Source organism: Schistocerca serialis, chromosome 6 (genome assembly GCF_023864345.2).
Source record: "Schistocerca serialis cubense isolate TAMUIC-IGC-003099 chromosome 6, iqSchSeri2.2, whole genome shotgun sequence".
Taxonomy (NCBI): Eukaryota; Metazoa; Arthropoda; class Insecta; order Orthoptera; family Acrididae; genus Schistocerca; species Schistocerca serialis.
In genome coordinates this window covers 414,957,753-414,973,430 of record NC_064643.1, presented here as the reverse complement: position 1 = coordinate 414,973,430, position 15,678 = coordinate 414,957,753, and the positions used below count along the sequence as shown (strand labels likewise).

General features: G+C 43.1%; 1 protein-coding gene across 1 annotated transcript in view; it reads left to right on the top strand.

Moving 5' to 3' along the window:
- LOC126484897 (uncharacterized) overlaps positions 1-15,678 on the top strand; it is a 162,018-nt gene that overhangs the window by 2,808 nt on the left and 143,532 nt on the right. Inside the window, exon 2 of the mRNA XM_050108496.1 lies at positions 7,876-8,042. Coding sequence (XP_049964453.1) covers positions 7,876-8,042 — 167 coding nt within the window. The remainder of the gene's footprint in view (positions 1-7,875; positions 8,043-15,678) is intronic.

Genomic DNA, 15,678 nt, shown 5'->3' with positions numbered 1-15,678 from the left:
TTTTGATGCACTGCTTCTTCCATATTCAACAGCATTAGCCCTGAGTTCAATGATTCGTTAGATTAAAGTTAGTTTTCTCTTGGAACAACCCACTTTTTCTAGAAGAATTGTAAATTGTCGTAGTTTCTAACACCAATTCAGGTTTGTCTCAGAATTTTCAATGTATTAGCCGCATGACTTTGTACAAAATTTCCTCTGGCTCACAAATGCCGTGAGCATAGCTTTTCACAATAAATTCTTTCCGTTACTAAACGCAAGTAATGAATAAATATAAATCATAAATGATTCGTCCTTCCGTGTGAATTATTTTAGATAACATATAGTTAACTCAGACTTATCCATCCGCTAACTTATATTCACCAAGGAAAGTAATGTCTCTGTACGTACTTTACATTCTAACTGTAGCTTTTTGCTCGGTTTCTCCCGTTTAATATACATTGCAATCTGAGATCTGCAATCGTGAGGTGCAATAAGTACTCAAATGATAAATACAATGCAGCAATACGTTAGGCTGGATGTTGGGAACTTTTAACTGCATTTTTGTAATCGCGTCCTTCATTCTTCCCATTTGCTAAAAATGTAACGTGGGTTGTCCGACTTCTCTGCGGTTGCTAAGGGAAACACGATAGTAATTACACTTAAAAATACGTTTATTTGTTCGTGTAACGACTAGAAAACTAAAATCTGTGGGAATGTTAATTTGTTAAAATAGTGGAAGATTAGAATTAGAATACGGTCAACATGCTGCCACTTCCGGTATCGACTCGCACATCACTAAATTCAACTTGTCATTTGTGTCCCTCCACACATCCAAGCTACAAGGTATGGAGGGAAACAAGCGATGAATAAAATTTTTTTGTCGGCCTGTGAGGCGTATTTGGGACAGCAAAATTAACTCATTAGCTGACTCATAAAAAAATAAGATTATTGAGCTTGAACTTTTTATCTATGCAATGGCATCTGGCTATGGCTATTTCACTCACCAACTTTACATTCATCTTACATTGCTAGCTTCATCTTACACTCTAGCGAAATGTTGCTAACTGAATCGGTAAATCCTGTAAAACAGAGTGAATGCTGCCTCTAATTGGTAACGTAATCTGTGTAATTGTAGCGAAGGAGAAGTGGTTTCTTAATTACAAATTTGCCTTCAGTTGTTCAAGAAATCAGCAATAGTGTACCTCACAAAGCATAGACTAAGCCCACATCACAGAATACATGACAGACTCCTCATTTGAGATTGTGATTGATCAAGAGTCACCGCTACACTCTTATCTGTTGCTGCCAGTTTTCTACAAGTCTGGTCTCTCCTCGTAGACAGAAACAAATACTGTTCCTTGGAACCTTATTTCGTGCATGCTTAACGAGACCTCCTTCGGTATCGGGAAAGTTTCGAATAGTGTAAGCGTTGAAGCATGGTCCGGTCGATTTTGTGTCAAATTCTTCGCGCTCGCGTAGCCTGGCGAACAGATCAGTGCCTGCGGTATGTGCCGGTTCTCAATTACTTTGAAAAGATAGAAAAGGCTGAGGAGTACAGAAATTGTGGTATCGCCCAGAGATCGCGGTGCCACGGCAAAGTCAGCAACGCAAATCGATACTACAGACATCAGCGAGGGCTCACTGTAATCCGCGATGACGTATGGGAGGTACTCCAGAAGACCACACCTCCCTCTTGGCAACAGCAGCGCACTCACACTGAGGTCAGTATAGTGCTCAGCATACGGATTTCAGCTAGCTTAGTGACCTCGCCTACAGCAATCAACATCATAGCACAAGACCGACGTGATTGTTAAAGGTTCTGATTGATTTGTTCATTAAAATTTTGAACATAGTATCGCAAGAAAACAGCTTCTTACGTAGTTCTTCAAGTGATGCTTTGCTAACCCATGATACACTACGTGATCAAAAGTATCCGGACACCTGGCTGAAAATGACTTACAAGTTCGTGGCGCCCTCCATCGGTAATGCTGGAATTCAATATGGTGTTCGCCCACCCTTAGCCTTGATGACAGCTTCCACTCTCTCAATCGCGTACTGGAAGGTTTCCTTGGGAATGGCAGCCCATTCTTCACGGACTGTTGTGCTGATGGGAGGTATCGACATCAGTCTGTGAAGCTTGGCACGAAGTCGGCGTTCCAAATCATCCCAAAGGTGATCCATAGAATTCAGTTCAGGACTCTCAGCAGGCCAGTCCATTACAAGGATGTTGTTGTCGTGTAACATCTCCGCCACAGGCCGTGCATTATGAACAGGTGTACGATCGTGTTGAAAGAAGCAATCACCATCCCCAAATTGCTCTCCAACAGTGGGGAGCAAGAAGGTACTTAAAACATCAATGTAGGCCAATGCTGTGATACTGCCACGGAAAATAACAAAGGGTGCAAACCCCCTCAATGAAAAACACGACTACACCATAACACCACCGCCTCCGAATTTTACTGTTGGCGCTATACACGCAGATGACGTTCACCGGGCATTCGCCATACCCACACCCTGCCATCGGATCGCCACATTGTATACCGTGATTCGTCACACCACACAGCGTTCTTCCACTGTTCAATCGTCCAATCGCTCCTTACACCAAGCGCGGCGTCGTTTGGCGTTTACGGGCGTGATGTGTGGCTTATGAGCAGCCGCTTGACCATGAAATCCAAGTTTTCCCACCTCCCGCCTAATGTTATAGACTTGCAATGGATCCTGATGCAATTTGGAATTCCTGTGTGAGGGTCTGGATAGATGTATGCCTATTACACATCACGACCCTCTTCAACTGTGGGCGGTATCTGTCAGTCAACAGACGGAGTCGGCCTGTACGCTTTTGTGCTGTACGTATCCCTTCACGTTTCCACTTCACTGTCGCATCGGAAACAGTGGACCTAGGGATGTTTATGAGTATGGAAATCTCGCGTACTGACGTATGACACAAGTGATACCCAATCACCTGACCAATCACCTGAGCGCCCTACTCCGCTCTCTCACGATGTCTAATGACAACTGAGGTCACTGATATGGAGCACCTGGCAGTAGGTCGTACCACAATGCACCTAATATGAAAAACGTATGTTTTTGTGGGTGTCCGGGTACTTTTGATCACATAGTGTATTTGTGAATTATCGAGTACTCCTGTGGCAATGAAGTTTGACAAAGTTAAGTAAGTCTTTTACTCATTAATGCAGTATAGTGAACTAGTACTTCAAGTGTTCTAGTCTGAAGTACCACCTCACCGACTGATCAAAGAACACATAGCTGACACCGCACGAAAGTAGTTTCGCATGGTCACAGAAGAAACAGTGTCGATGATGACTTTCTAACCGTAGTGTGAGCTGTTGTTATTGTGAATGGCCTAGAGAATCAGGCGGATCTGGGAAGTGAAATGAACAGAATGCCGTTGCTGTAACAGATCTTCGTAACATGAACTGAAAGCAGGTAAGAGCTCCAGTCAAACCAACATACTGAAGAGAATGAAATACTACAAACCAAAAACTTACACCTAACTTCAAGGTGTCGGTTCTAAATGCACCGATAAATTATGTGATTTTGGCCTCAAGGGAAAAAAATATACATAATAAAAGCATGCATCAGTTGCACTATGAGTGTTGTTCAATTCGGCAACCAGCTACTGTGCTACATCATGAAGGATAATGCCAATCTTCCGAACAATTCTTGAATAATACCCGACAGTGAGCTATGGTCATATTTTTTCAGTAAAACAGATGTGTAACCCTCGAGGAAAATTTTCAGACATCGTTCAAAATCTGCCCTATTGCGTTAAAACAAATGCACAAAAATACGCAAGGAGACACGTGAGACGTATTGCTAAGTTTCCGAGAGTGTACATCCCAAGACAAGTCAAAAAACATATCACTTCCTCCCACATAAATATCACGTAAGACCAAGAAAGTGAAATCTGTGGTATTCTGGATTTAATGTGATGTAGTGATGTAGATTCAAATTTATGAAAAGCAAATATTTTACTCCACATTATTTATAAGAAATCCAACACAGGATTTAGGGACAGAATTACATAGTTTAGTATGATAAATAGCACTCAGTTGCTGCATTCCGAACGTTTAACTTCACGCCAGGAAATTCGTGGATACTCTGGCTTCATGATATTTCTATTTGAGTGCACGATTTGCTTGTAGAAATTGCTAGAGGCCCGTTCGATGGACGAGACATGAGGTGGACGAGCAGAAAACGGTAGCAGCGGTACCTGATTGCGTATGGAGGAGATCTCCACATTTTTCATTATCTCTGTGGTGAACTGATGACATTTGCAGTTATCTGAAAGACGGCCAGTGCTGCTAGCTCTAAGACCTCCATTATGTCGCATTTGTTGTTAAAATAGCCCTCAACACGTAGGAACCGATGTTGTGCGTCACAGCTAATGAAGAACAAAACGTCCTCATTTTTCTAACGTGATTAGGGAAACCCAAAGGACTTGAACAACTGTTCTGTTCAATGCAAATCTATACCTATATCTATATAATCTGCAGGACACCTTACAGTGTGTGGCAGAAGGTACTTCTGGTATCAATAACATTTCCCCCACTTCCCTGTTCCGTTTACGAATGGCGTTTGGGATTAATGATTGGCGGTAAAGCTACGTATCACATCTCATTTCTCATTTTCTCATCATGATCATTTCGCCATCTGTATCTGGGAGAATTACTATGTTGCTCGACTCTTCTTGGAACAAAAGCCCTTCAAATTTCAACAGTAAACAACTACGTGATACACAACACCTCTCTTGCAATGTCTGCCCTTGGAGTCTGTTGAGCGTCTAAGTAACGCCGTCCCTCCTTGACGAAGCGCGACCCTTTTTTCGATCTTCTCCATCCCTATTGGCCTCCTAATTGGCAAGTGTCCCAGACTGATGAACAGTACTCAAGGTTCGGTCGAACAAGTGTTTTGTAAGCCACTTAACTCACGTATGAATCAAATTTCCTTAAGATTTTCCCAATGAATCTCATTCTATCGACTGTTTTCCTACCATATGTTTAATGTTGTGTTTCCACTGTATTTCGCTCCGGATGGTTATTCCTAGACTATTTTACGGTAGTTACTGTTTTCGGTGATCTGTCGCCTGTATAATCGAACATTAATGGATCCTCTCGCCCATTTATGGGCAATGCGTTACATTTATTTGCGTTCACGATCAACTGGCAGTACCTGCACCGATCGTCGATTCTCTGCGGGTCTTCTTGCATTGGCAACCAGGGTCTTAAAATTAGGCCACCTTACTCGGTGGGATTCATTCGAGCTGTGACTTCTGATTGTTGTGTAATAACTAGGAATTGACCCAATATATTCATCGATAACATTTACGAGCGACATTGTGTGTTTCTTTATGTAGACCCATAGGAACATATTCTAATCAGTGAAGTGATGACAGTTCGTGATTAACTAGGTATTCCTCATTGAATAAGTTGGAGCCACGCCAACTGTTACTCTGCGGCGTTCTAGTAACTCCCGGTACAATATGACAAAGCATTATTTACACAAGAAGGTGCAACTTAAATTACTTTAGCCGTGGCTGCCCTAATTTTAAAATTAACTGCATAGAACCTTTTGTCATCTGCAATTCTTTGTCCCACACATGATCGATTAGTAGCTCTAATATGTTAAACCTGATGTTTGCTCGTGCAAACAGAAGAGAGTTTGATGGTTATAATATTACGTATGACATTTAACATACGTAACTTGCACTTCAATAAACCCTGAAACATATGAATTTCCATATTTTCATTTAGTTATAAACAGATTTACCTCTTTCCCTGTTTTTGTGAGTAAATTGAATACATATAGAGACGGACCCGCTATTCTGTTACGAAAGGGCTATAAATTCTCACTAGTTATGTACTGGAGTATTGTACAATGCAGCCAGAACCCATGAGCAAAATGACCGTACGGTGAAGGCTTAACCGACCTCTTTGAAACACTTGCAGTGGTTCATCGAGATTTCGTGTTTCTAGGGACACTGGTTTAGACCGCGCGTTGTTACGTTAGTCATCGATTTCTCCTATAAACAGGATGACGTTTAACGTGTACAGAAAAATAAAAGACGTACAGAATTGCTGAAATGAATCGAACAGTTATGTACAACTTTTAACGGAAAACTAATATTTACAAAGCTAACCCTCCTTTTCGGTTGCACGTAAACTACTAATCAGAAGAATATAAAACTAACTAATTCATACATCCATTATAAAGATTTCATTAGGTTGATTTGTCTAAACGAAGTAAGTTGATCTCAAAGTACGAAGACAGTTATGGTGGTGAACGAAGTTAAAGAGGTTTATAGCTCTGGGAACACTGTCCTTCAAGAACTACTTAGTGAATTTATTAACCGAACGTTGTCGAGTAAATATGGCACTGTGACAAACTTTCCCTAGTAGGTATTAGCCGCCTCATGTCGTCACAAACCAGGAAGGCTCCCTTACGGCTCTCTGTTTGGTAATCCGTGCGTAACTGTCTCCAAATGATAATGGTTGACTATACCGTTTGTCCAACAAGGAAAATAGAGGAGGAATTTCCGCTTCAAATTGCCTGTCCTTTCTCCAGGATACGTTCCCGTACGCATCGAAAATTCATTGCACATCCCTTTCCGTATCTACACATTTTGGGTAGTATACTCAGGTGAAAAAAGTCATGAGATACCTTCTTTTTCACGTCGTGGCATGTACTCAACAAGTCGTTCAAAGTTCCCTGCAGTAATAATTCAGTCATGGCCATCAATAATTGAGAAAGTGCTGCAGGTTCAGGATTTCAATCACGAACTGACTTCTCGGATATGTCCCATAATGTTAGATAGGATTCATGCTGGACGATCTAGATGGCCAGATCATTCGCTGAAACTGTCCACAATGTTCTTCAAACTAATCGCAAACATTGTGTCCCCGTGACTCTGCGCATTGTCATCCATAAAAATTCCATCGTTGTCTGGAAACACGAAGTCCACGAATGGTTGCAAATGAAGTAGCCGAACATAACCATTTTAGCTCAGTCGGACCTAAGGACCCACTCGATTCCGCGTAAACACAGCCCACAGCATTATGGAGCCACCATCATCTTGCGCAGTGCCTTGCTGATAACTTGGGTCCGTGGCTTCGTGGGATCTGCGCCACACTCAAACATACCATCAGCTCTTACCAACTGAAATCGGCATTTATCTCACCAAGCCACGATTTTCAGCCGTCTAGCGTCCAATCGATATGCTCACGAGCCCAGGAGAGACGTTGCAGGCGATATCATACTGTTAGCAAAGGGACTCACGGCGGTCGTCTGATGCCATGGCCCATTAACACCAAATTTCACCGCACTGTCCTAAGGAATACGTTCGTCATACGTAAAACGTTATTTTTTGCTCTTATTTCGCGAAGTGTTGTTAGTCTGTTAGCACTGACAACTCTAGAAAACGAAGCTGCTCCCGATCGTTAAGAGAAGGCCGTCGGCCACTGAGTTGTCCCTGGTGAGAGCTAATGCCTGAAATTCGGCGTTCTCAGCACACTTTTCATACTGTGGCGTTTGGAATATTGCATGCCGTAACGATTTCCAAAATGGAATGTCCCATGCGTCTAGCTCAACTTACCATTCCGCGTTCAAGGTCTGTTAATTCCGGTCGTGCGGCCGTAACCACATCGGAAACCTTTTCACGTGAATCTCCTGAGCACAAATGACAGCTCCCCCATGCATTGCCCTTTTATACCTTGTGTACCGCGACACTACCTCCATTTGTATACGGGCATATCGCTAGCCCATGACTCGTCACTTCAGTCTATAAGGACAGCGATAAACCTTTAGTCCTAATGTTACTATTCCAGACAGAAGTAGCTGTACAGAGCATAAGGAAGGCCTTTTGGTTTGTTGTTACAGCTGATCGTCGAGATCAACGCGCAGGTGGCGCTGTTCCGCGACCTGCTGATCCACATCGGACAGCCGAGGGACTGCCCCGAGCTCAGGGAGAAGATTCGCAAGCTGCGTCGCACCTGCGTGGACGCCTGCCGGCACACCTGCCAGCTGTTGCTGCCACAGGTCCGCAGGTGAGATGTCCACTCTGTTTATGTTGGTACTCCTGTCATTAAACTGGGACAACTGTTCTGTGTGCCTATCTTTCTATCTGCACTCAACCGCATTAGCAATACTCGATACAATTCAGCTACGCGTTTTGAGAGACAATGCTCTCCCCATCAAGTTGTTGACATTCAGTTTGCGGCGTTGATAAAAAAAAAATTTAAAAAAAATAAAACTCATTACACTATGGGGCCTCGTCTGACTTAATATCGTACACCTCACAGTCGTACCTCGGGCATAACAAACTACCTCTGGTTACCAGGCACTGCTAATTCCCGCATATGAAGGAGGCACAACCTGCTGCGCAGTTTTGGTGGCTGAAGTGGATGATTTTATGTAAGAAAAGAATCCATTGTCTAAATTTGTGTTCCATATTATTTTACTTTATTTTTCATTCTAAGACAAAAAATCTACGCACCACGAAGGAATTATCCGAATGAGACATAAATCGGTATATGTGATGTACACGTACAGACGAATAAATGAAATGTAGAAAAATTGATTCAAGAGAAAGAGCTTCAGAAAATGAGCGAGCCAATAACGCGTCGGTCCACCTTGTGCAAACACTTGTGTCCCTTATGTAAACACTTATAAGTCTTGGCAGTGATTGATGGAATAGTTGGACGTCCTCCTGAGAGATATTGTGCCACAAATTCTATCCAGTTGGCGCTTTAGATCGTCAAAATCCCAAGATTGTTGGAGGGCTCTGCCCCTAACGGTCCAGATGTTCTCATTTGGGAAGAGATCCTACCTTGCTGGCAAAGGCAGGGTTCGGCAAGCACGAAGGCATTATCTTGCTGAAATGTAGGCCTAAGATGTCTTGCCACGAAGGGCAACAAAACGGGACGTAGAATATCGTTGACCTACCGATGCGCTGTGGCAGCGTATCGGATGTCAACCAAAGGTGTCCTGTTATGAAAAGAAATGGCCTCGAATATTACTGACTGAAGCAGAATTGACTTCAGTGATGAGTTCCACTTCGAACTGAGCCCCGATGATGTGTCTTGAGACGCCCCGGACAGCGGTGGGTTAACAGCCTGTCACCCACTGCGGCCCGACAACGAGTGTCTGCAGCCTGATGAAGACAGAATTCTCTTGAAACGCTTGGCTGAATTCTGTCAACTACTTTTTTTTTAGCAGTTATTGATGCAGTTAGCCTTAACAACTGCTATCTCACATCCAAAAACTGAACAATTTCAAAGTACCTCAATTTCTCATCATTCTCTTAAGGTACCGAACCCATGGTACCACATGAGCGGAAAATCTCAGCCTCTGTTAAACTGCCCCGATTCAGAATCAAAGATTTTCCATGGGGAGAAATAGTATGTAATTAAGTAATCTGTAAGGGAAAGCAGATTGAAACATTAATACATGGGCTATATTTTACCGTCATCCTCATGTCTCTCTTAACATTCTGGTAACACAGACAGAGATGATTATTAACTGTTGCACCTCTGCACCTCCAGGACAACACCAATGAGTTAACAGCGCTGGAAATGGCCTCTGAAGATGCTTCCCAAATAAAGAAGCGAAACGTGCATGGCAATAAACAAACTGCGTTCAATTAGTTGCATAGACGGAACATAGCTGCACGAATTTATAGCAACTAAGGGAAGACGGGAAACAGAAAAAAATGAAGAAAAACAATTGTTTATATTTCACTGCCTATTAAAGTAGGTTTAATGGGACCAAACTACTGATGTCATCCGTCCCTAGGCTTGCACACTACTTACTCTAACTTACGCTAAGGACAACACACACATCCATGCCCGAGGGAGGACTCGAACCTCTGACGGGGGGAGCCGCCCGAAACGTGGCAAGACGTTTTACAGATTTTATCTCTGCTAATCACAGCATGCAGTGCATCTTTCCTTGTGGCATCCACATGTTGACTCTTAGGAGTACGTCTGCCTGCTGCACGGTTGTGCGTATGCGTCATACAACTCAGCGCTGTTCATGAAATGGTGAGGATCACATCTTGGAGAGTATCTCTGTCGATTGCGTATTCCTCCAACATGAAAAGTCAGGTTTTCTCGTTATTGGCGTATCTCGGACACCCTCTATTGTTGACAAATAAGGTAATGCAGATCTCGAATGTAGGGCACACCAACAGTTATAACACGTTAGAAATGTAACGCTTGCTGTCCAAATTACCGGCTATGTGAACTAGAGACGATCTTAATGAGAACCGAAGGTACCTCATAACATCACGCCAAGTACTGGACTCATGTGACGATGACAAATGCAGTCTGTCAATTTTCGTTCTTCTCGGAGCCTCCAAAAATAGATACGTGCATCGAGATTCTACATGCGAAACCGAGACTCGTCAGAAAAAACGACGGGATATCCTTCCTTGCGCTGTTGTTGACCACGTCTGTCAGTGCTGTCCACAAAGGAAGCCGTAACAACGATCATTTTTCTGACAGTTAGTAGTGCTCCAGACGTCGTTGTAATGTCCATGTGGTTACTTGTCCTGTTGCTAATGTACTCACTTCCTGACTCAACCTGTGATCCTGTCCTCTCGAGCGCTAGTCACATGGGGCTGTTGAGATCCGACATCACCCTGAGTATGACACTTCCTGACCGACAGATTGCATGTTCGAATGGCAGTCGTGGTATCCTAGCAAATGCGAGCAGCAACATCGCGGAACGATAAACTGCTGTCTCGATATGCCGCGATCCTGGTAATTGCGACACAATTAACATTGAAAAACGATTCCTGAATGAAACTCATTGCCTGCTCTTGGCATTATTCAAAATATCTTATTTGCGCTGAAAATTTAATCATTTGCATATTCAAGTAGGTAGTACACCTAACGCCAATTTGGCGTTTCTTGCCTGCTGCCTTCATAGCGTTGCACCTGTAATGGCTAGTTTGTATATATAAAATACATCGTTGTAAGTCGGTCTAGTACACTTTCATCTACGTCTACATCTATAAAGTCACCAGTCGGTGTCTAGTGTTGGACACTTCGTACCACTGTCTGATCCTCCTCTTCTCTATTCCATTCGCGAATTGCGCGTGGAAAGAGTAATTGTCGGTAGACCTTAGTATTAATTGTAATGCCTCGAATTTTCTAGTTGTGGTCACCTCGTGAGACGCACTGGAGTTTGCTCAGCATCTCTGTAATGCTTTCGTGCTGACTAATCGACCCAGCCACCAAACTCACAGCTCTTCGTTGGATCTTCTCTAACTCTTCTATTAGTCCTTCCTGCTAAGGGTCCCAGAGTGATGAGCAATACTCAAAAATAGGTCGAACAAGTTTTTTGTAAGCTACTTCATTCGTGGATGAATTACATATTCTTCCTGTGGCTAGTATCGCGTTTTCCTACTGCAGGATGGGGCAAATAAAAGTGTCCCTGGTTCGTGGATACGATGGGACGTGAATGTATGCATATGACCATACCCTGAGACGCACACACCACATGTACGCCAGCCACCACCAGCTCGGAGGGTTGTGCAGGGTGGGTCAGTGTGAGTGGAGTAGTGCAATGGGGACGATGGTACTCGCAGAGGAGTAGCGGGTGTTCGTTGCCGAAAGTTACGTGACAACAGATTTGTGGAAACTATGTAGTCAGCTGTTTGCTGAGAAGTTTCGTGGCGACAAAGTGCCAGCAAAGAGTGCCATGCAATGCTTAGTCCGAAAATCGCGCCGGACAGGGTTTTGAACGAGTCAAAAAACATTCCGAAACGTGCCGGCACACCAGAAGATATGATTCCAGTTCACCAGACAATGCTTCAGACTCTCACCAATCAATCCGAGACCGACATATCACGTCGATAACACGAACGAATACCCCACCTGGACCTGCACATGCATCCCTACACAGTGTCTGTTCAATAATTCAAAAACAGTCTTAATCGCATTTATTATTATTATACCGCCAACGGTTTCAACCCGACGTAGGTCTGGGCGTTTACATCATTGATCACTGCTGGTGGTGTTACTCCTGTCTACATAATGGCAGAAAAATAGATAGTTGCCAACGGTGTAAACGCCCAGAAGATGACCCCTACGTCGGGTTGAAACCGTTGGCGGTATAATAATAATAACAATAATAATAATATAATAATAAATGCGATTAAGACTGTTTTTGAATTATTGATTAATCATACTAATCCCTGCTTCTCTCCAAAACCATGTTGTCCAAAAAACGAGTGTCTGTTGTTCATGCATTAAAACCAGCAGATCCTCCTGAGCGGCTCCAGTTTTGTGAATGGCTGTTAACTGAGATAACAATGAATGGCGTGGACATGGATCTGTTCTTTATGTCTGATAAAGCCCGTTTTCACCTGACTGGTTGTGTCACTTACAGAATCACAGGCTCTGGGCAGCGGAAATTCCACATAACTTCCACGAAACGCCATTGTATGATTGGGATTTGGTGTGCAGTGTCTGTACTCCGTATTGCTGATCTCACCTTCTTTGGTTCAAAATGGCTCTGAGCACTATGGGACTTAACTTCTAAGGTCATCAGTCCCCTTGAACTTAGAACTACTTAAACCTAACTAACCTAAGGACATCACACTCACCTTCTTTCATAAGACGCTGACTTCCGGGCGTTACATTTCCAACATTTTGAAACCATTTGTGGCAACCTATACGGAAAAGGAAACGACCTGCAGTTACTTCCAACAGGAAGGAGCAACTGTCCATACTGCTGGCCGAACCTTGGAGCAATTTTACACAATCTTCACACTTGATATATCCGTTGTTAGCAGAGGTCAGTCTCGTCGCGGCCCTAGCTGGCAACCCAGGTCACCCTGACCTGTCAGCGACCGATTACTTTCTGTGGAGAGCCCTTAAGCCTAAGGTGTATCTCAATACAGCTCATAATCTTCAAGAACTGCAGCAGAACATTTCAGATGAGATTTCAGAATTAAAGCAGACCAACTTCGATTCGCTTTCAGCAGCTTGCTGACTAGGGCCCAAAAGTGCCAAGAGATGACCTTTCAACATTTGCTATAGTCCAGTTACTACCGTATTTCCTTTTCTCTGCCGTGTTTCTTGTACCCTGGAACTCAATTCTCCGGTCCACTTTTATTTGCCCTTCCCTGTATTTGTTTTACGTGGCATCCCACTGAAGGTCCTGTGTATTTTATGGTACATACTGTTTCTAGTAATTTTCCATCGACAGTGTAATTGTGCAGTATTGGATTTCTTTTCCTATGTACGAGCGATTACATATATTTATGTTCATCAATCCTGCCCAGGTCTTCCTGCGACTCACTAGTCTTCTCATGTTGTTACCTTCTGATAGACAACCACCTCATGGAGCTTTAAATTATTTATGTAGATCATAAACAATAACAGACCTACCACAATTATCTGTACATCTGTTAGTGTTATTCTGTTGAGAGCTAGGTGCTGAGTTCTATCTGAAAGAAAGCCCAAATCAACATTGAGATTTTCGTTCTCCAAAACCCTCTTAACACGTGAGCGTAAATCATGCTCCTTATTTCTACAACAGTTTGACATCACCAGTCTAGGTCTCTAATTATGTGTTCCTTTCCTGTGACCATTCTTGAATACGGGACTGACTTGTGGTTTTCCCTACGCGAGGCATCCGTCTCCGTTCGAGCGATCTACGATAAACTGCTCCTGGAGGGTGACCAAGTATTTTTGCATAATCTCTGTAGAATCTTACAGGTATCTCATCTGGTCCAGATCCCTTTCCACTATAAGCGACTGTGGTTGCGCCAAAATAGCGACTGTGGCGTATACAGGGCGTAAACTATACTTGTTTACAACGTGCCACAGATGTACTGGGCTTAATAGCCCAGTCCAAAGGAGACCAAAAGTGTCGAATATAGGAAGTAATTCGTACATTCGCAAATTTCTGTACAGTGTTACGAGGGAGTGCCATGAACAATATACTAAAAGTCCGAAACGGTAAGGGATGACTGTATTCTCTTATGCACGTTTTCTCTAACAATTCGGAAAGCCTGGTCTCTAGCGAAAACGTATCCCACTACAAAATTAAGGTAATTAAATTTCCTACAAAAATTCATTTTACCTCTAGTAACGATAGCACGGGTGCAGAGAGCGAGAGAAAATATTAAAAATGTCACGCATCGGGCGTTCTCTGTAGCTTAGGTGGTTCTTCTAGGCCAATTTGAGTTAAAAAAATGGGTCTAATGGCTCTGAGCACTATGGGACTTAACATCTGTGGTCATCAGTCCCCTAGAACTTAGAACTACTTAAACCTAACTAACCTAAGGATTCGAACCTGCGACCGTAGCAGTCGCGCGGTTCCGGACTGAGCGCCTAGAACCGCTAGACCACCGCGGCCGGCAATTTTAGTTTCCCCACTTGGTGGACCACAAGTGTCCTATGATATGTCAGATTGTTCGTGTCGATTTCCTCTACACCACTTTGCTATGTAGTAAACAATTATTGCTTACACTCTGTACAGACACTGTAGAGTCACTGCTTGTGTTTATCTGGTAGTAGTTTCAGTATGCTACAATCTTACTGCTATTTGAATTTTTTATATAAACTTTTATTTGGACCCACGCTCAATGTTGGTAAAATAGTCTTGGTACACAATGCCTTCTCAGGCTTTTCTAGAGTAAACACGTCAAGATCATAAAGGTTCTAATTTCCATCTTCCTTCTAATTGTAAAATAGTAGGCCCACAGTGGGGTATTCATCGAGAGATGGGTGTTAAATGACGAAATTTGTCAATAGACATAATTTTATTTGTCATTCCTACTGCAAAACATTGTCCCTAGGACGAAAAATTGAAATAAGTAGCTTATTCGAAAAGTAGTGTGGTAGTGTGTTGTCCTAAAAATGGCTCTGAGCACTTTGGGACTTAACATCTAAGGTCATCAGTCCCCTGGAATCTAATGACATCACACACATCCATGCCCGAGGCAGGATTCGAACCTGCGACCGTAGCTCACAGGCGGTTCCAGACTGAACCGCCTAGAACCGCTCGGTCACACAGGCCTGCGTGTTGGCCTCAGTTCGAGGTTCTTTGAAATGATTATTTTTATGCATGAAAATAATAGTTTGCTTCAAGCTGATCGGTCGGCTGCAGTCCGACGTCCTTTTCTTCAGATAATTCGGAGGATTGATTTTTTTTCATGACCGAAGTTTTCTGTTTTTGTTGCACATGAATATCAAAGCACTTTTTCATAATTCTGAACACTGCAGCTTTTGACACTGAGTACGTTTCACGGCTAGAGTACTTTCTTGACGATATGACTTTTGCGATCTTCGACCGTCATTTTCGGCACGACTTAATGATTTTAACGTTACATTACAGCAGCGGGAGCCGTACTCAGAGCCTGTGACACAGTTATATGCACTATGTGGTCAAAAGTATCCGGACAGCCCAAAAAACATACGTTTTTCATATTAGGTGCATTTTTCTGCCACCTACTGCCAGGTACTCCATATAAGCGACCTCAGTAGTCATTAGAAGTCGTGAGAGAACAGAATGGGGCGCTTCGCGGAACTCACGGACATCGAACGTTGTCAGGTGATTTTGTGTCACTCGTGTCATACGTCTGTACGCGAGATTTCCACACTCCTAAACATCCCTAGGTTCGCTGTTCCCGAAGTGATAGTGAAATGGAAACGAGCAGACACGTAC